The sequence below is a fragment of the Mobula hypostoma genome, chromosome 4 (genome assembly GCF_963921235.1).
Source record: "Mobula hypostoma chromosome 4, sMobHyp1.1, whole genome shotgun sequence".
Classification (NCBI taxonomy): Eukaryota; Metazoa; Chordata; class Chondrichthyes; order Myliobatiformes; family Myliobatidae; genus Mobula; species Mobula hypostoma.
Window position 1 is genome coordinate 87119565 of NC_086100.1, and position 13765 is coordinate 87133329.

Here is a 13765-nt window from a genome sequence, read left to right on the forward strand (position 1 = left end):
CTCCCAATCCAGTGGGGGCGAGGGTATTCCCTCCGTCTGCAAGCCAGTTGAAAAAATATAAAACAGTGCCATCTGTAATCAATATATAGCTTACATTTCCCGGGCCCTTGCTTTATCTTTCCTACGTTAACTGGTGATCTGAAACGAAAACAGAAAATGATGTCGGTTGAGCAGCTTGTTTAGAAAGAGAAATAGCGTTTCGGGTTCAAAGTACCTCGTCAGAACCGAGCCAAAAGTATGTTTCAGATATGGCAAATAGAACTGGACATTCTGCATAACCATTGCTTACCATTGCTGGCACTGTACAGAGGGGGAATTGCCCCATCTGGAACGCATCTGGTCTGCTGGAGCAAATTAAAAGGCGTCCGAATTCTTTGGGGAAATATTATTCTCGTTGAAAAAATATCTACTTGGAAAATGCTGTGAACACTCAACGTCAGGCGCATCTGTGGAAAGAAAAAAACGGTCAACCTTTCAACGCCGGGATCCCCATCAGAACTTGAAGAAAAGGGCATTTGATTTTATTAAGCTGAGTGCAGAGCTGTTTTGATGTATGCTTGGGTACAAGTACCTGCAGGATGAATCCAAGGGACTCCCAACCTCGGATTGTCCCGTTTGGTGAGTTCAGCTTTAAGAAAGTCCACTTCAGGGTGAAAAGTTAGTGAAGTTCAGACTACCTTGGAGATGATTGGTCCTCTGTGTGCCGGCCTCTCTATTCTGATTGGGCACTAGGATGCCCATCATGCCGAGTGTCGGTTTCAGGTGATTTGATTGGATGAGGGGTGGAGGGTGTCTCCGCTACACTGAGGATACCGGGGACCGGTACAACACACGCTCTCACACACTGTCCAGGTGACTTGGGGTTGTGACAGATGGAGCTGCGGGTTGGAGCGCTGCTGGCCGTCGGGATTGTGCTGGGGTCGCTGGAAGGAATCTCCTGCTTGGTGCCACTCAGTGACTTTTACCCATTCGGGGTGGAGAACGGGGACTCGGTCAATGCTAAGGTGGACGATGGAGGATCCGGGCTGCTGGAGATCTCACACAGCTTTCCCTTCTTTGGAGAGAGGCACTCCGGGCTTTACGTGAGTCGCATTACCTCGTTATATCTCACCAGTTTCTCTCGTATGAACAGTCCTGGGGCAGAAACTGCCTCTCCCCCCGCCCACTGCCCAGGTAAATGTACTTCAGCCTGTTAAATTCCTCCCCTCATTTCGTCTCCCCTCACCTCCACCTCCATTCATCCCGGCACGGTGTCCCTTGTTCGACGAGCCCCCTTGTACTGCTTACGGTAAACTAGCCCGATATTCGCTCCACTGCTCCGACACATGGAGTCGACATAGCTCCATCCGACCAATGGACGCTGTAACCGGCCCGTTATTCTGCAGCCTCTTCGCAGTATTTAATGCACTTCATTCCAGAAGGAGGGGGAGAAAGTGCCGGGCACTGTCAAATGTATTGCACTGCTAACTTGACGCCGGTCGCGCCACGGTCCCATTGTTCTGAAAGGGCACTGCTCTGCCCACTATTGCACGCTTTCGTCTCCTGCGCTCGCAACCGTTGCCAATTATTATACAGCGTATATTCTGTTTGCTTATTGCACATGGAGCATTTGGTGAACTAATTATTACACTGCGCCCATTGTTATGTGTGGAGCACTCTCTGTGGTTACTAATGTACAGCGATCACTCTGTCAATTATGACCAGCCCGTTTATAAACTTTAAATTGCACAGCCCGGAGTTTTATACCAGATCCTTTAACACCCATGTCACTGTGCAGCCCGCTGCTGATCATTGAACTCCAGCCACCACCATCCACTTCAATGCTAAATGCACTGGGCAATCCAAGCACTGTCCATTAGAAAATGTGCCCATGATTGTACTGTGGCAATCTGTTCGCCTCTCCTTGTGCGCTAGACTCCCTGTATATTTTCATTAACTTGATGCCTGTTCAATATTAGACACACAGGGAGAGTAGGGTATGTTAATTTTGTACCAGGTGTTGAGCCATTTTCTATAATCCACTGAGCACTCTTTCTCCCCAGGTATTATCCATCAGGTGCCCTTCTCATTACTATAAACTGCATCGCCTACCATTATATCTGTCATCTGTTTATTGCTATGAATTAGACATTCCAAATGGCCATTATTGTACATGGATTATTATAAACTGTGATTGATGCTCATTTATTAGATAGTTTACCTGCACATTGTAATGAGAATCAGCTCTAATATCATGCCATCAAATCTGTTGTCTTTGTGGCAGCTGTACAATTCAACACATAATAATAGAAAAAAACATGAATTACAGTGAGTATAAATATATAATAAATAGTTCAAAATAGGAAATAAAAAAAGTACTGAGGTAGTGTTCATGGGTTCAATGCCCATTCAGAGATCAAATGGCAGAGGAGAAGAAGCTGTTTCTGAATCATTGAGGGTGTTCTTTCAGGCTCCTGTACCTCCTCTGTGAAGGTAAAAATCAGAGCAAGGCATGACCTGGGTGACGGGGTCCTTAATGATAGATGCCACCTTTTTGAGGCATCACTCCTTGAAGATATAAAGTGGTATATTGTGTGATTTCTATATTGCACCCGCCACCTGACTTCTGTTTAACACTGGGAGATTTACCTAGCCTTTCTTCTACGCACGTTATATCATTAACCCTACTATTATAATCTGGGTTCTCTTTAGCTGACCTTTGGCACTATGTCAGATCATAATTGTACACTAGCTTGGAAATGCATTTGGGTTAGTATTGCTATATATACTGAGGTACAGTAAAATCTAGTCTTGCATACTGTTCATATAGATCAATTCAATACACTGTTCATTGAGGTCATAAAAGGTAAAACAATAACAGCGTGAAGAATAAAGTGTAACAGCTACAGAGAAAGTAAAGTGCAGGTAGACAAGGTTACAATGAGGTAGATTGTGAAGTCAAGAGTCTGTCTTGTCGTACAAGGGAACCATTCAATAGTCTTCTAACGGCGGGGTAGAAACTGCCCTAAAGCCTGGTGTAAGTGCTAGGAGGCTTTTCTATCTTCTGCCCGATGCGGGGGGGAGGGGGTGCAGAAGAGAGAATGTTCAGGTCAGTGAGGTCTTTTATTACGTTGGCTGATATACTTCTCACTGCCTCATTAAAGACAGAATCTGTGGAGGAGAGGCTGATTTCCATGATGTGCTGAGTGATGTCCACAACTCTCTGCAGTTTCTTGCAGTTGCCATACCAAGCTGTAATACACCCAGATAGGATACTTTCTATGGAGCAGTGATAAAAAAATGATGAGGGCTGAAGGGGACGTCAAATCTCTTGAGCTGCTCTTCATTATCCATTTTCATTCCCAATACAAGGACAACTAAAAGAAAATGAGAACTGACAAATATTGATTTCACCATCACCCATCTCCCATCCACTTGTGGGCATGCATGATCTAATAGGCAAACAGAAAAAAATCAAGAAGCCAATATTACAGAGCCCAGAGGGGTGTAGGCAGTATAGCAGCAAAATAAAAGAAAGGAAAGCAGGAATTCAAAGTGAAAAATAGAAAAAATAGAAAAATTCAAATAGAAGAAGTACATGGCTGGCAGAAAACGATGGCAAAAGAAAGAATATGTCCTTTTAAAGATGGTGTGACCCCATGAATGAAGGCAGAAGAAATGGAAGGAAGAAAGGATGTCAATAAACTGGACAGGGTGCAGAAAAGTTTCACAAGGACATTATTGGGTTGGTATGTTTGTGTTATAATGAGGCTGGTTAGGTGGGAAATTTTCCATGGAACATAAGAGGCAGAGGGGTGATCTGACGGAGGTGTAACCTGAGCCATAAATATAATGGATAATCACTGTCTTTCCCCCAGGATAAGGGAGTTTAAAACTGGAGGACATAGATTTATGGTGAGATGGGAGTGATTTAAAAGGGACCTGGGGGGGGACCTTTCCAATAGAGTGCAGTGTGTAAAGGGAACAATATGTTGGAGGAAGCTGCAACGTTAGGTACAATTACAATGATTCAAATACATTTGAATAGGTGAAATGCAGGCAAATGTGACTAGCTTGTATAAAATATTGGTAATATTGCCTATCATGGGTGAGCTTGGCCAAAGGGCCTGTTTCTGTTTTGTATAATTTTATAACCCTATGAATCTACATATGCAATTCTAAATAAATTGTTTGGACCTCTCTTTATAAAAAAAGGTGTAATATGCTCATTAGACATTCAAGATGTTCCATAAACATGGGGACAAAGGACATATTCAGGCTGTAGCACTTTAAGCTGTAGATAAGCATCATCCCTGAACAAAATCTGCCTTTTGAAAGAACAAAAGGGTAAATGGCAGAGATCTTGATTCTGATTTTCTGATGCCCATTCGTTGCAGGTAACATCTAATCATTGGAAGACTGCTAATGTAATTATCTTGATTAATCGAGGAGAAAAATTTAGACGAAGTAACCAGTCTGTCTGACACAAGTAGTGGGCAAACTATTGGAAGAAATTCTAAGGGGCAGCATAAATCCAAATTGATCAAGCTTACTCAAATACCTTCAGTGTGGATTTATTAAAAGCAGTTCATGCCTGATTCCTTTGAATTTCTGAGAGACTAAAAGGAGAGTCGTGATTACATTTGGTGTAGTCTGCAGAGATTTTAGATAAGATTTCAACATCATCCCACATGGAAGATTGATCAGAAAAGTAAAATCATCAACATCAATCAAGGGAAGATGATATATTGATGGAAGGAAAATTGCCTAGTGTGGAAAAGAAAGACAAGTATGTGGAAAAAGGTAGTGCCACTTGCTGTCCATGATGTACATAAATAATTGTAGCTTAACTGTAGGGATCATGGTTAAGACATATTCCAATGGCCCTAAAATTTTCAGCATGGTTGAAGAAGAAAGCATTAGGTTCAGGGAGATATCGAAAGACTAGTTGGGTGAACATAAGTGTTGCATTCTGGCAATGGCATTCTGTCCAGAGAAGTGCATTTGGAAAAGCAATATAAATGGACCCAGGAAAGGGAATAATGTAGAGGACCAGAGGGATCTCAGAGTGCATGCCCATGACTCTCGAAGGTTGAAGGACCGAGATGGCTAAGTTGCCATAAGGGATGCTTGCCTTCATTAGTTAAGGCTAAGATTATAAGAGTGACTAGACCAGCTTTTCTCAACCTTTTTGCTCTGGAGGAACTCCAGAACTAATTTTCAGGTCTCAGGGTAACATGATCAGTAAATTGTAGATATAATAATGCAAAAATAGTTGTCAATGCTCTTTTAAGTAGAGAATGAATTTTTAGCCGAACTTTCTTGAGAAAAACAAGTAGTTAAGCTTAGCTTACCTTTCTTAAATTATTCTCTTTCCCTCTCATAAATTTTAGAAACTTATAAGGCTAACATAAATTTCTGTTAAATAACTGGCTTAAGCCAAAATGGGATTTGATTTTTCTAAAGGTAGACTCAGCAGATTTAATTTACATAATGGTTGTACATGTATACAACAACTCCATAGTGGCAGACCAGCAACTGAGTTGCAGCACTTAAAATTACCTTCTTTAGAATGAAAATTTCCCTCCAATTTTCTACTACACCAGTAGTGTTGTTCACTCCCATAAGTCAGTCATCAGCATGTTAGAGGAAGTTGGGGGAGGTAATTCAGGAGGGAGAGGCTAATGTCACAGCCCAAGTTGGGTGAGTCCATTTGATGTTCAGAAAATCAGCCAGCTGTCCTCCCCTCCATGCAATACAGCACTCACCAATTATCATCCTACCACTCTCCCCTCCGTGCAATACAGTGCTCACAGATTATCAACGACCTTCCCAATCTTGCATTTAAAAAAAAAACTGAAAAAGGACTCAACCAAATAAACACGGTCCTACTGTGCACTGCCACAATGGGCTGAGAGGCATCTAACGAGATTGTCAACAGGACAGCTCGGTCACTGCCCACCACTGTGAGCACCAGGATTGTGCATCACATGAAGTTTAAAATAACAATGTGTTTTTTTAATCACAATCTCTCATGGAACCCTGGCTGACAAATCCTGGACTAGACTACAGAAAATATGATCTAGGCTTTTGCTGGATGGCTGTGTACATTTTCTGGTCATCATAATGAAGGGAATAGTACTAGATTAGAGAAATTTTTGAGGATGTTGCCAGGGTTGGAATTTTAAATTCTCTGGGGGAAGCTGATGGAGTTGGTGATTTTCATTGGGAAAAAGGAGTCTGATGGGAGATTTTAAAGGATGTGCATAAAATTGAGAGACAGAACACATATGAAAGACCCATTTCCCTCTGCAGAGAAGTCAGTAGCTTTGGGACATCGACTTCATTTAGTTGGTAGAAGTTGAGGAATTTGGTCACTTGTACCCCCTGATGCTCTTGAATTACTGGCAATACTGCTGGTGTCTTCCACAGTGAAGACTGATGCAAAGTATTTATTTAGTTTGTCCACCATTTCCCTGTCCCCTTTACTATCTCTCCAATATCATATTCAAGTGGTCTGATATCTATTCTTGCCCCTCTTTTAATATATCTGAAAAAACTTTTGGTACCCTCTTTTATATTATTGGCGAGATTATCTTCATATTTCATCTTTTCTTTACTTATTGCTTATTCAGTTGCCTTCTGCTGGTTTTTGAAAGCTCCCCAATTATGTTTGCTAGATCATATGCCCTCTCTTTTGCTTTTATACCATGTTAAACTTCCATTGTCAGCCACGGTTACCTCATCTGCCCGTTAGAATACTTCTTCATCTTTGGGATGTATTTGTCCTGTGCCTTTTGAATTGCTCCCAGAAACTCCATTCTATGCTATTCTGCCGTTATTCCTGGTAGTGTCCCCTTCCAGTCACCTTTGGCCAGCTCCTCTCTCGTGCCTTTGTAATTCCCTTTATTCCACCGTAATACTGATACATCTGATTCTAGCTTCTCCCTTTGAAACTGTGGGGTGAAATCTATTATATTATGATCACTGTTTCCTAAGGGTTCCTTTACCTTGAGTTCCCTAATCAAATCTGGTCCATTACATAACACCCAATCCACCAGTATCCAAAGTGGTATACTTACTATTCAGAACTGCCACAGGAATACTCTGCACTGGTCGCCCATTCACTTTCCTTCTCCTGACAGTCAAACAGCTAACTGCCTCCTGCAACTCGTGGGTGACTACTGTTATATTTTGTAACTCTAAAACATAAAACTAATTGAAAAGAAAATATGGAGCCCAGAAAGCGTGAACGTTAGCTTCATTTTTACATTAAGTGAGGGGTGTGCAGTATGATGTGTGGCACACTAACGTATGCTATTCATGTACTTTTACATATAACCCATTGTGAATTATGTAGACAAAGAATACTTAAACAATATATTTACATATTACTCAAATATTGCTGAAATATTAAATACACAACACTCCTCCGTGCTTAGCTATAAACTCCAACACGATATAGAATGCATCTCAACTCAACTATGTAATGTATTGCTCTCTAGACATCTGTATATATTTATAACTGATTTAATAACTCTGGAAGATTTCTTATTCTTGTGGGATAATATCTAGCCTGAAAAAGGTGTGGGAAGGGTCACTCTGCTTTACAGATGAGACGTGATAGAGAAACAAACGCATTTTCTGGGGCCTCTTCCATGGTATTTGCAGGAGTTATCTCTGGAGCCACAGGAAGTGGTTCTGACAGCTCTGGACACCTTTCTTCGGGATGCATTGGCATCCTAAACAGTGCATGGCAAACTGCTCAATCTGCTGATCAGCCGCTGCCCATCAGATAGAGCTTTGAGCCAATATTTTCACTTTGACCTTGCCTAGATGACTGGCATGTAGCTCCTCAAACACTTCAGTTTTCAGCTTGGATGGTACAACAACCCTCAATCTCAACATAAGGCAACCTTGACAAGGTCAAGTTCAACCAGCGCTGGTAAAAATGGGGGATCTAGAATTTCTGCTGCACATTTCAGCCATTATGGGCTGCCATGTAGACCTGAAACAGTGTGAGGTATTTTCTGGTTTCCTTTTGGATCATCTCTACCGTAAAATGGAGACTTTTGATTTGTGTTTGGGAGAATACATCCATAGGAGTGTCCTCCTGTAAATTTTCAGGTATTTCCTTTTCCAAGGGTAAACAGGACAATCCATCAGCATTTTCTTGATTAGCTGTCCTATCGAATTCAATTTTGTAATTGTGTCCCTCAAGAAACAGAGCCCATCTCTGCATTTGTGCTGCTGCTGTTGGTGGAACAACCTTCTGTGGATTGAAAATGGACGCCATGGTTCATGATCAGTAATGAAAGTAAACTCCCTCATGCAAGTACAGTTTGAACTCAAGACCTCTCTGTCAATCTGTGCGTAATTTTTCTTTACAGTGGTAAGGGAATGTGATGCAAAGTCTATGGGGCATTCACTTCCATCACTCATAACTTGTGACATAACTGTACCCATATCATAAGGCGAGGCATCACTGGCAAATTTCACTGGATGACGTGGATCATAATGTGTGAGTGCAGTGTCTCATATTACCATTTCCTTTATCTTTTTGAAAGCTTTATCCAATGGACATTGCTCTGTCCGTTGCCATTTCTTCCTGATCTGTGTCAATGAGTTTAAGGGGTGTGCAGTAGCCAGATTCGATAGGAACCTGTAATCATAATCGACAAATCCTGAAAAGGACTTCAACTGTGACACATCCTTTGACCTTGGGGCATCCATCACTGCTTGAATTTTCTCAGCACAGTAAATCTTGTGCATCAATGGTGTGACCACAGTAAGTGATGCTTGCTTTAAAGAATTTACATTCGTTACGCCATGCTTGGAGCTCATAATCTTCCACTCTTTTTAACACTGTCTTGAGATTTTGGAAATGCTTCTTGTTATCATCACTGATAATAATGATGTCATCCAGGGAACACTGAGCGCCTGGGCAGCCTTGCAGCACCTGGTCCATAGTTTTCTGCTAGAGTGCAGGTGCTGAAGCTACTCCAAAAATAAGCCTATTATAGCAATAAAGGCCTTTGTGAAGGTTTATGGTGAGAAATACTTTGCACTCTTCTTCCATCTCCATTTGTAGGTAGGCCTCTTCTTAGTCCACTTTGCTGAAGCGTTTTCCTTCAGAAAGGTTTGCAAAGAAATCCTCTATCCTGGGCAGAGGGCATTGATCTACTTTCAGTACTATATTGATGGTTGCCTTCAAATCACTACAATCCTGACAGACCCATTTTTTTTGTCTACTGGGACCACTGGTGTTATCCATGGGCTCCACTCAAACTTGTAAAGAATTCCTTCAGCCTCCATGTAATTGAACTCACGGGTTACTTTATCACGGATGGTATAGGGAACATGACGGGCTTTGTAAAACTGGGGTGTGGCATTTTCATTTAACACTATTTTACCTTTGATACGTTGGAGTTTTCCAATGCCATCCCCGAACACTGCTGTGGCATCATCCAGTATCTGTCTTAATTTGCTTTCAGATAACTCTATTGCAGAGGATTTTGGCATACAAATGGTATATGGATCTCCAATCAAGTTGTAGTTTTCTCAGCTAATCATGTCCCCACAATGTTGCCCCTCATGATTTTAGTATATACAAGCCCAATGTGGCACGTTGGTTGCTGTATTTCACTGTTACAAATGTCATTTTCACAGGAGTTATCTCTTCTCCAGTATAAGTTCTCCGTTGGATATCTGCAGGGTTCAATTCAGTATCATTGAAGTACCATTCAAACTCATTTTATTAAATGACTGAAACAGCCAAGCCAATGTCCAATGCTATTTCAATTAATTTGCTGTTCTCTTCTGGTGTAAGCCACATTGCTTGTCTATTGTTAGTTTTCACATTTAAATCTCAAGGCTACCAGTCTGGTGACACTCTCTCATCATTATCAGATTTTTCATCAACAGCATGCACATTGTGCTGTTTCTGAAATTGCAATTTGACTTTTTTCCTCCTCCCTTTGAAGTCCATTCAATTTTATCTGCCTGGCGTGCTCTTTATTTATGTCCTACTCTGTTGCATTTTCTGCAAGTTCCGCCTTTAAATCTGCATTAGTCTGTTGTATGTGAGCTCCTGCTGCAACAGTAACACAATTTGTTCAGCCAGGCTGGTTTTTGTTTAGATGCTGCAATTTTGTTCATGCTCACTTATATTCCTGACGGTAATTCAAGTGCGTCTCTGTTTGCTGTCTCTATTGATACAGCTATTTCAACTGCTCTTTTAGATGTAAGTTGTGCTTCAGTTAGGAGCCATTCTTGAATGCTTAAGATTCCAGAAACTATGTGATCTCTCAATATGTCATTAAGCCCTTTACCAAACTGACAATGCTCGGACAATCTCTTCAATTCAGCCACAGATGCTGAAATGAATGCCCCTTCTTTTAATTCTGTCTATGAAACCTAAAGCATGCTGCAATCAACAGTGGTTTTGGTTCCAAATGTTCCTGCATTACTTTTACAATATCAAAGTCCATTTTGTCTGATTTGGTTGGAGCAGTCGAACTTCTAAGCAAATTGTATTATTTTAAACCCAATAGTCATAGTCATAGTCATACTTTATTGATCCCGGGGGAAAATGGTTTTCGTTACAGTTGTACCATAAATAATAAATAGTAATAGAACCATAAATAGTTAAATAGTAATATGTAAATTATGCCAGTAAATTATGAAATAAGTCCAGGACCAGCCTATTGGCTCAGGGTGTCTGACCCTCCAAGGGAGGAGTTGTAAAGTTTGATGGCCACAGGCAGGAATGACTTCCTATGACGCTCTGTGTTGCATCTCGGAGGAATGAGTCTCTGGCTGAATGTACTCCTGTGCCCAACCAGTGCATTATGTAGTGGATGGGAGACATTGTCCAAGATGGCATGCAACTTAGACAGCATCCTCTTTTCAGACACCACCGTCAGAGAGTCCAGATCCATCCCTACAACATCACTGGCCTTACGAATGAGTTTGTTGATTCTGTTGGTGTCTGCTACCCTCAGCCTGCTGCCCCAGCACACAACAGCAAACATGATAGCAATGGCCACCACAGACTCGTAGAACATCTTCAGCATCGTCCGGCAGATGTTAAAGGACCTCATTCTCCTCAGGAAATAGAGATGGCTCTGGCCCTTCTTGTAGACAGCCTCAGTATTCTTAGACCAGTCCAGTTTATTGTCAATTCGTATCCCCAGGTATTTGTAATCCTCCACCATGTCCACACTGACCCCCTGGATGGAAACAGGGGTCACCGGTACCTTAGCTCTCCTCAGGTCTACACCAGCTCCTTAGTCTTTTTCACATTAAGCTGCAGATAATTCTGCTCACACCATGTGACAAAGTTTCCTACTGTAGTCCTGTCCTCAGCCTCATCTCCCTTGCTGATGCATTCAACTATGGCAGAGGGTCATCCGAAAACTTCTGAAGATGACAAGACTCTGTGCAGTAGTTGAAGTCCGAGGTGTAAATGGTAAAGAGAAAGGGAGACAAGATAGTCGCCTGTGGAGCCCCAGAGTTGCTGATCACTCTGTGGGACACACAGTGTTGCAAGCACACGTACTGTGGTCTGCCAGTCAGGTAATCAAGAATCCATGATACCAGGGAAGCATCCACCTGCATCGCTGTCAGCTTCTCCCCCAGCAGAGCAGGGCGGATGGTGTTGAACGCACTGGAGAAGTCAAAAAACATGACCCTCACAGTGCTTGCTGGTTTGTCCAGGTGGGCGTAGACACGGTTCAGCAGGTAGATGATGGCATCCTCCACTCCTAGTCGGGGCTGGTAGGCGAACTGGAGGGGATCTAAGTGTGGCCTGACTATAGGCCGGAGCAGCTCCAGAACAAGTCTCTCCAGGGTCTTCATGATGTGGGAGGTCAATACCACCAGTCTGTACTCATTGAGGCCGCTGGGGCACGGCGTCTTCGGCACAGGGCCGAGGCAGGACGTCTTCCACAGTACAGGAACCCTCCGGAGCCTCAGGCTCAGGTTGAAGACATGGCAAAGTACTCCACATAGCTGAGGGGCACAGGCTTTGAGCACCCTGGTACTGACACCATCCGGTCCTGCAGCCTTGCTTGGGTTGAGACGTTTCAGCTGTCTTCTCACCTGTTCAGCTGTGAAGCCCACCGTGGTGGTTTCGTGTGGGGGAGGGGTATAGTCATGAGAGCAGGGTGGGGGACTGTGAGGAGGGGTAGGAGGGGAGAGTGGAATATGTGTTGATTGGGGGCCGACAACAGATGGCTCATGTGGGGGATGGGCAGGGGTCACAATGTCAGATCTGTTAAAGAATAGGTTAAGTTTGTTGGCCCTGTCCACATTGCCTTCAGCTCCTCTGTTGCTAGTTTGCCGAAACGCACACAGCAAAACTGACACTGGCTTTTTATTGGCTATTTCATTTGCTTCAAAATATTGTTCAATTGATCCATATGTAATATCCAGTTATCTCTTGTGCAATTGAATGTGTCTATCTTTCTGATGTAGCCAGCCATTACTGCTTTTTTAAAAATTTAGGATTCTTATCACCTGGTACTCACTGCTTATGAACCTGTGAATTAGTCCATTTTCTGCCTTTTTTTTACTCAACCACCTCTATCCCTTCCTGAAGGATAATGTGCTGTGCTGGTTTTTTCATTTGACTGTTTCACAGCGCTTTTTATTTTAACTCTAACAGCTTGCTGTGTTTCAGCAGGTTGGTAGTTGTCTCATGCTTGTTTAGAACTCCTTGTCGCAACTGTTATGTTTTGTAAACACAAAACATAAAATTAACTGAAAGGAAAACATGAAGCCAGAAATATAGGTGAGTTTCATTTTTACTTGAGGCTCACTCATGCTGACTTTGGCAGTTGTGCTTTTTAGCTGTATCAGGCTGAAATGAGAATATTTAATCGTATCCATTGAGAGTTCTGCCGCCATACGAGTCGCCTCGAGGTGCCCCAGAGGTTAAAAAATTATTTATTAATTTATTTTCTCTCTTCTTCTATATTGTGTATTGCATTGAATTGCTGCTGCTAAGTTAATAAATTTCACGACACATGCCAGTGATAATAAACCTGATTCTGATTGGTGCTGACGTGGTGGCATAATGATGCAAACCATTCACTTGCTTTTACATATAACCCATAATGAATTTGTTAAATAACAAAGAATGCCTTATCAAACAATATATTTACAATATTGTTGAATGAGTGAAATTGAATGAATGAAATTTATTTCAGTCAGTACAAACATAACAAAAAGCATCATTTTCATTGATCATTTCATAGGACAAAATTACAACAAAAAACATAGATAATCTTTAAAACAGACCAAACAGGTGTAGGCTGAAGCTACAGCTTATTACACCTACCCCTCTTATTTTTGCAACAACATATTTGGTGTCAATCATCACATCAAAACAAAAAAATTCATAATCCTTTAACACAATCCAATTCCAAGTATCATTTATTTACATTACTCCCATTCATTTTAAATCATGTATTTTATATTTGTTCATTAAATTGTTTTTAAATAATTTTTTAAACTTGTTAAGTGTGGTACATGTTTTTAAATTCTCACTACAACTGTTCCACAGATTCACCCCTCTGACTGAAATACAATGATTTTTTACATTTGTTCTTTTCCTTTGTTTTTGAAATATACATGTTCCTCTCAAATCATGTTGACTTTCTCTCATTTTAAACAACCTTTGGATACTTTGTGGTAGCTGTCCATTTTTTACTTTGCACATAATTTGTATTATTTTAAAATCTACGAAATCTGAATTTTAAGGTGTTTAGTTGAATAAATAGTG

General features: G+C 41.6%; 1 protein-coding gene across 3 annotated transcripts in view; it reads left to right on the forward strand.

The window, feature by feature from the left end:
- The first annotated feature begins 819 nt into the window (after window positions 1–819).
- sned1 (sushi, nidogen and EGF-like domains 1) overlaps window positions 820–13765 on the forward strand; it is a 154330-nt gene continuing 141384 nt past the window's right edge. For all 3 annotated transcript variants that reach the window (XM_063046137.1, XM_063046138.1, XM_063046139.1), the window contains exon 1: window positions 820–1082. In XM_063046137.1, the coding sequence (XP_062902207.1) occupies window positions 873–1082 (210 nt within the window). In that variant the 5' untranslated portion in view covers window positions 820–872. The remainder of the gene's footprint in view (window positions 1083–13765) is intronic.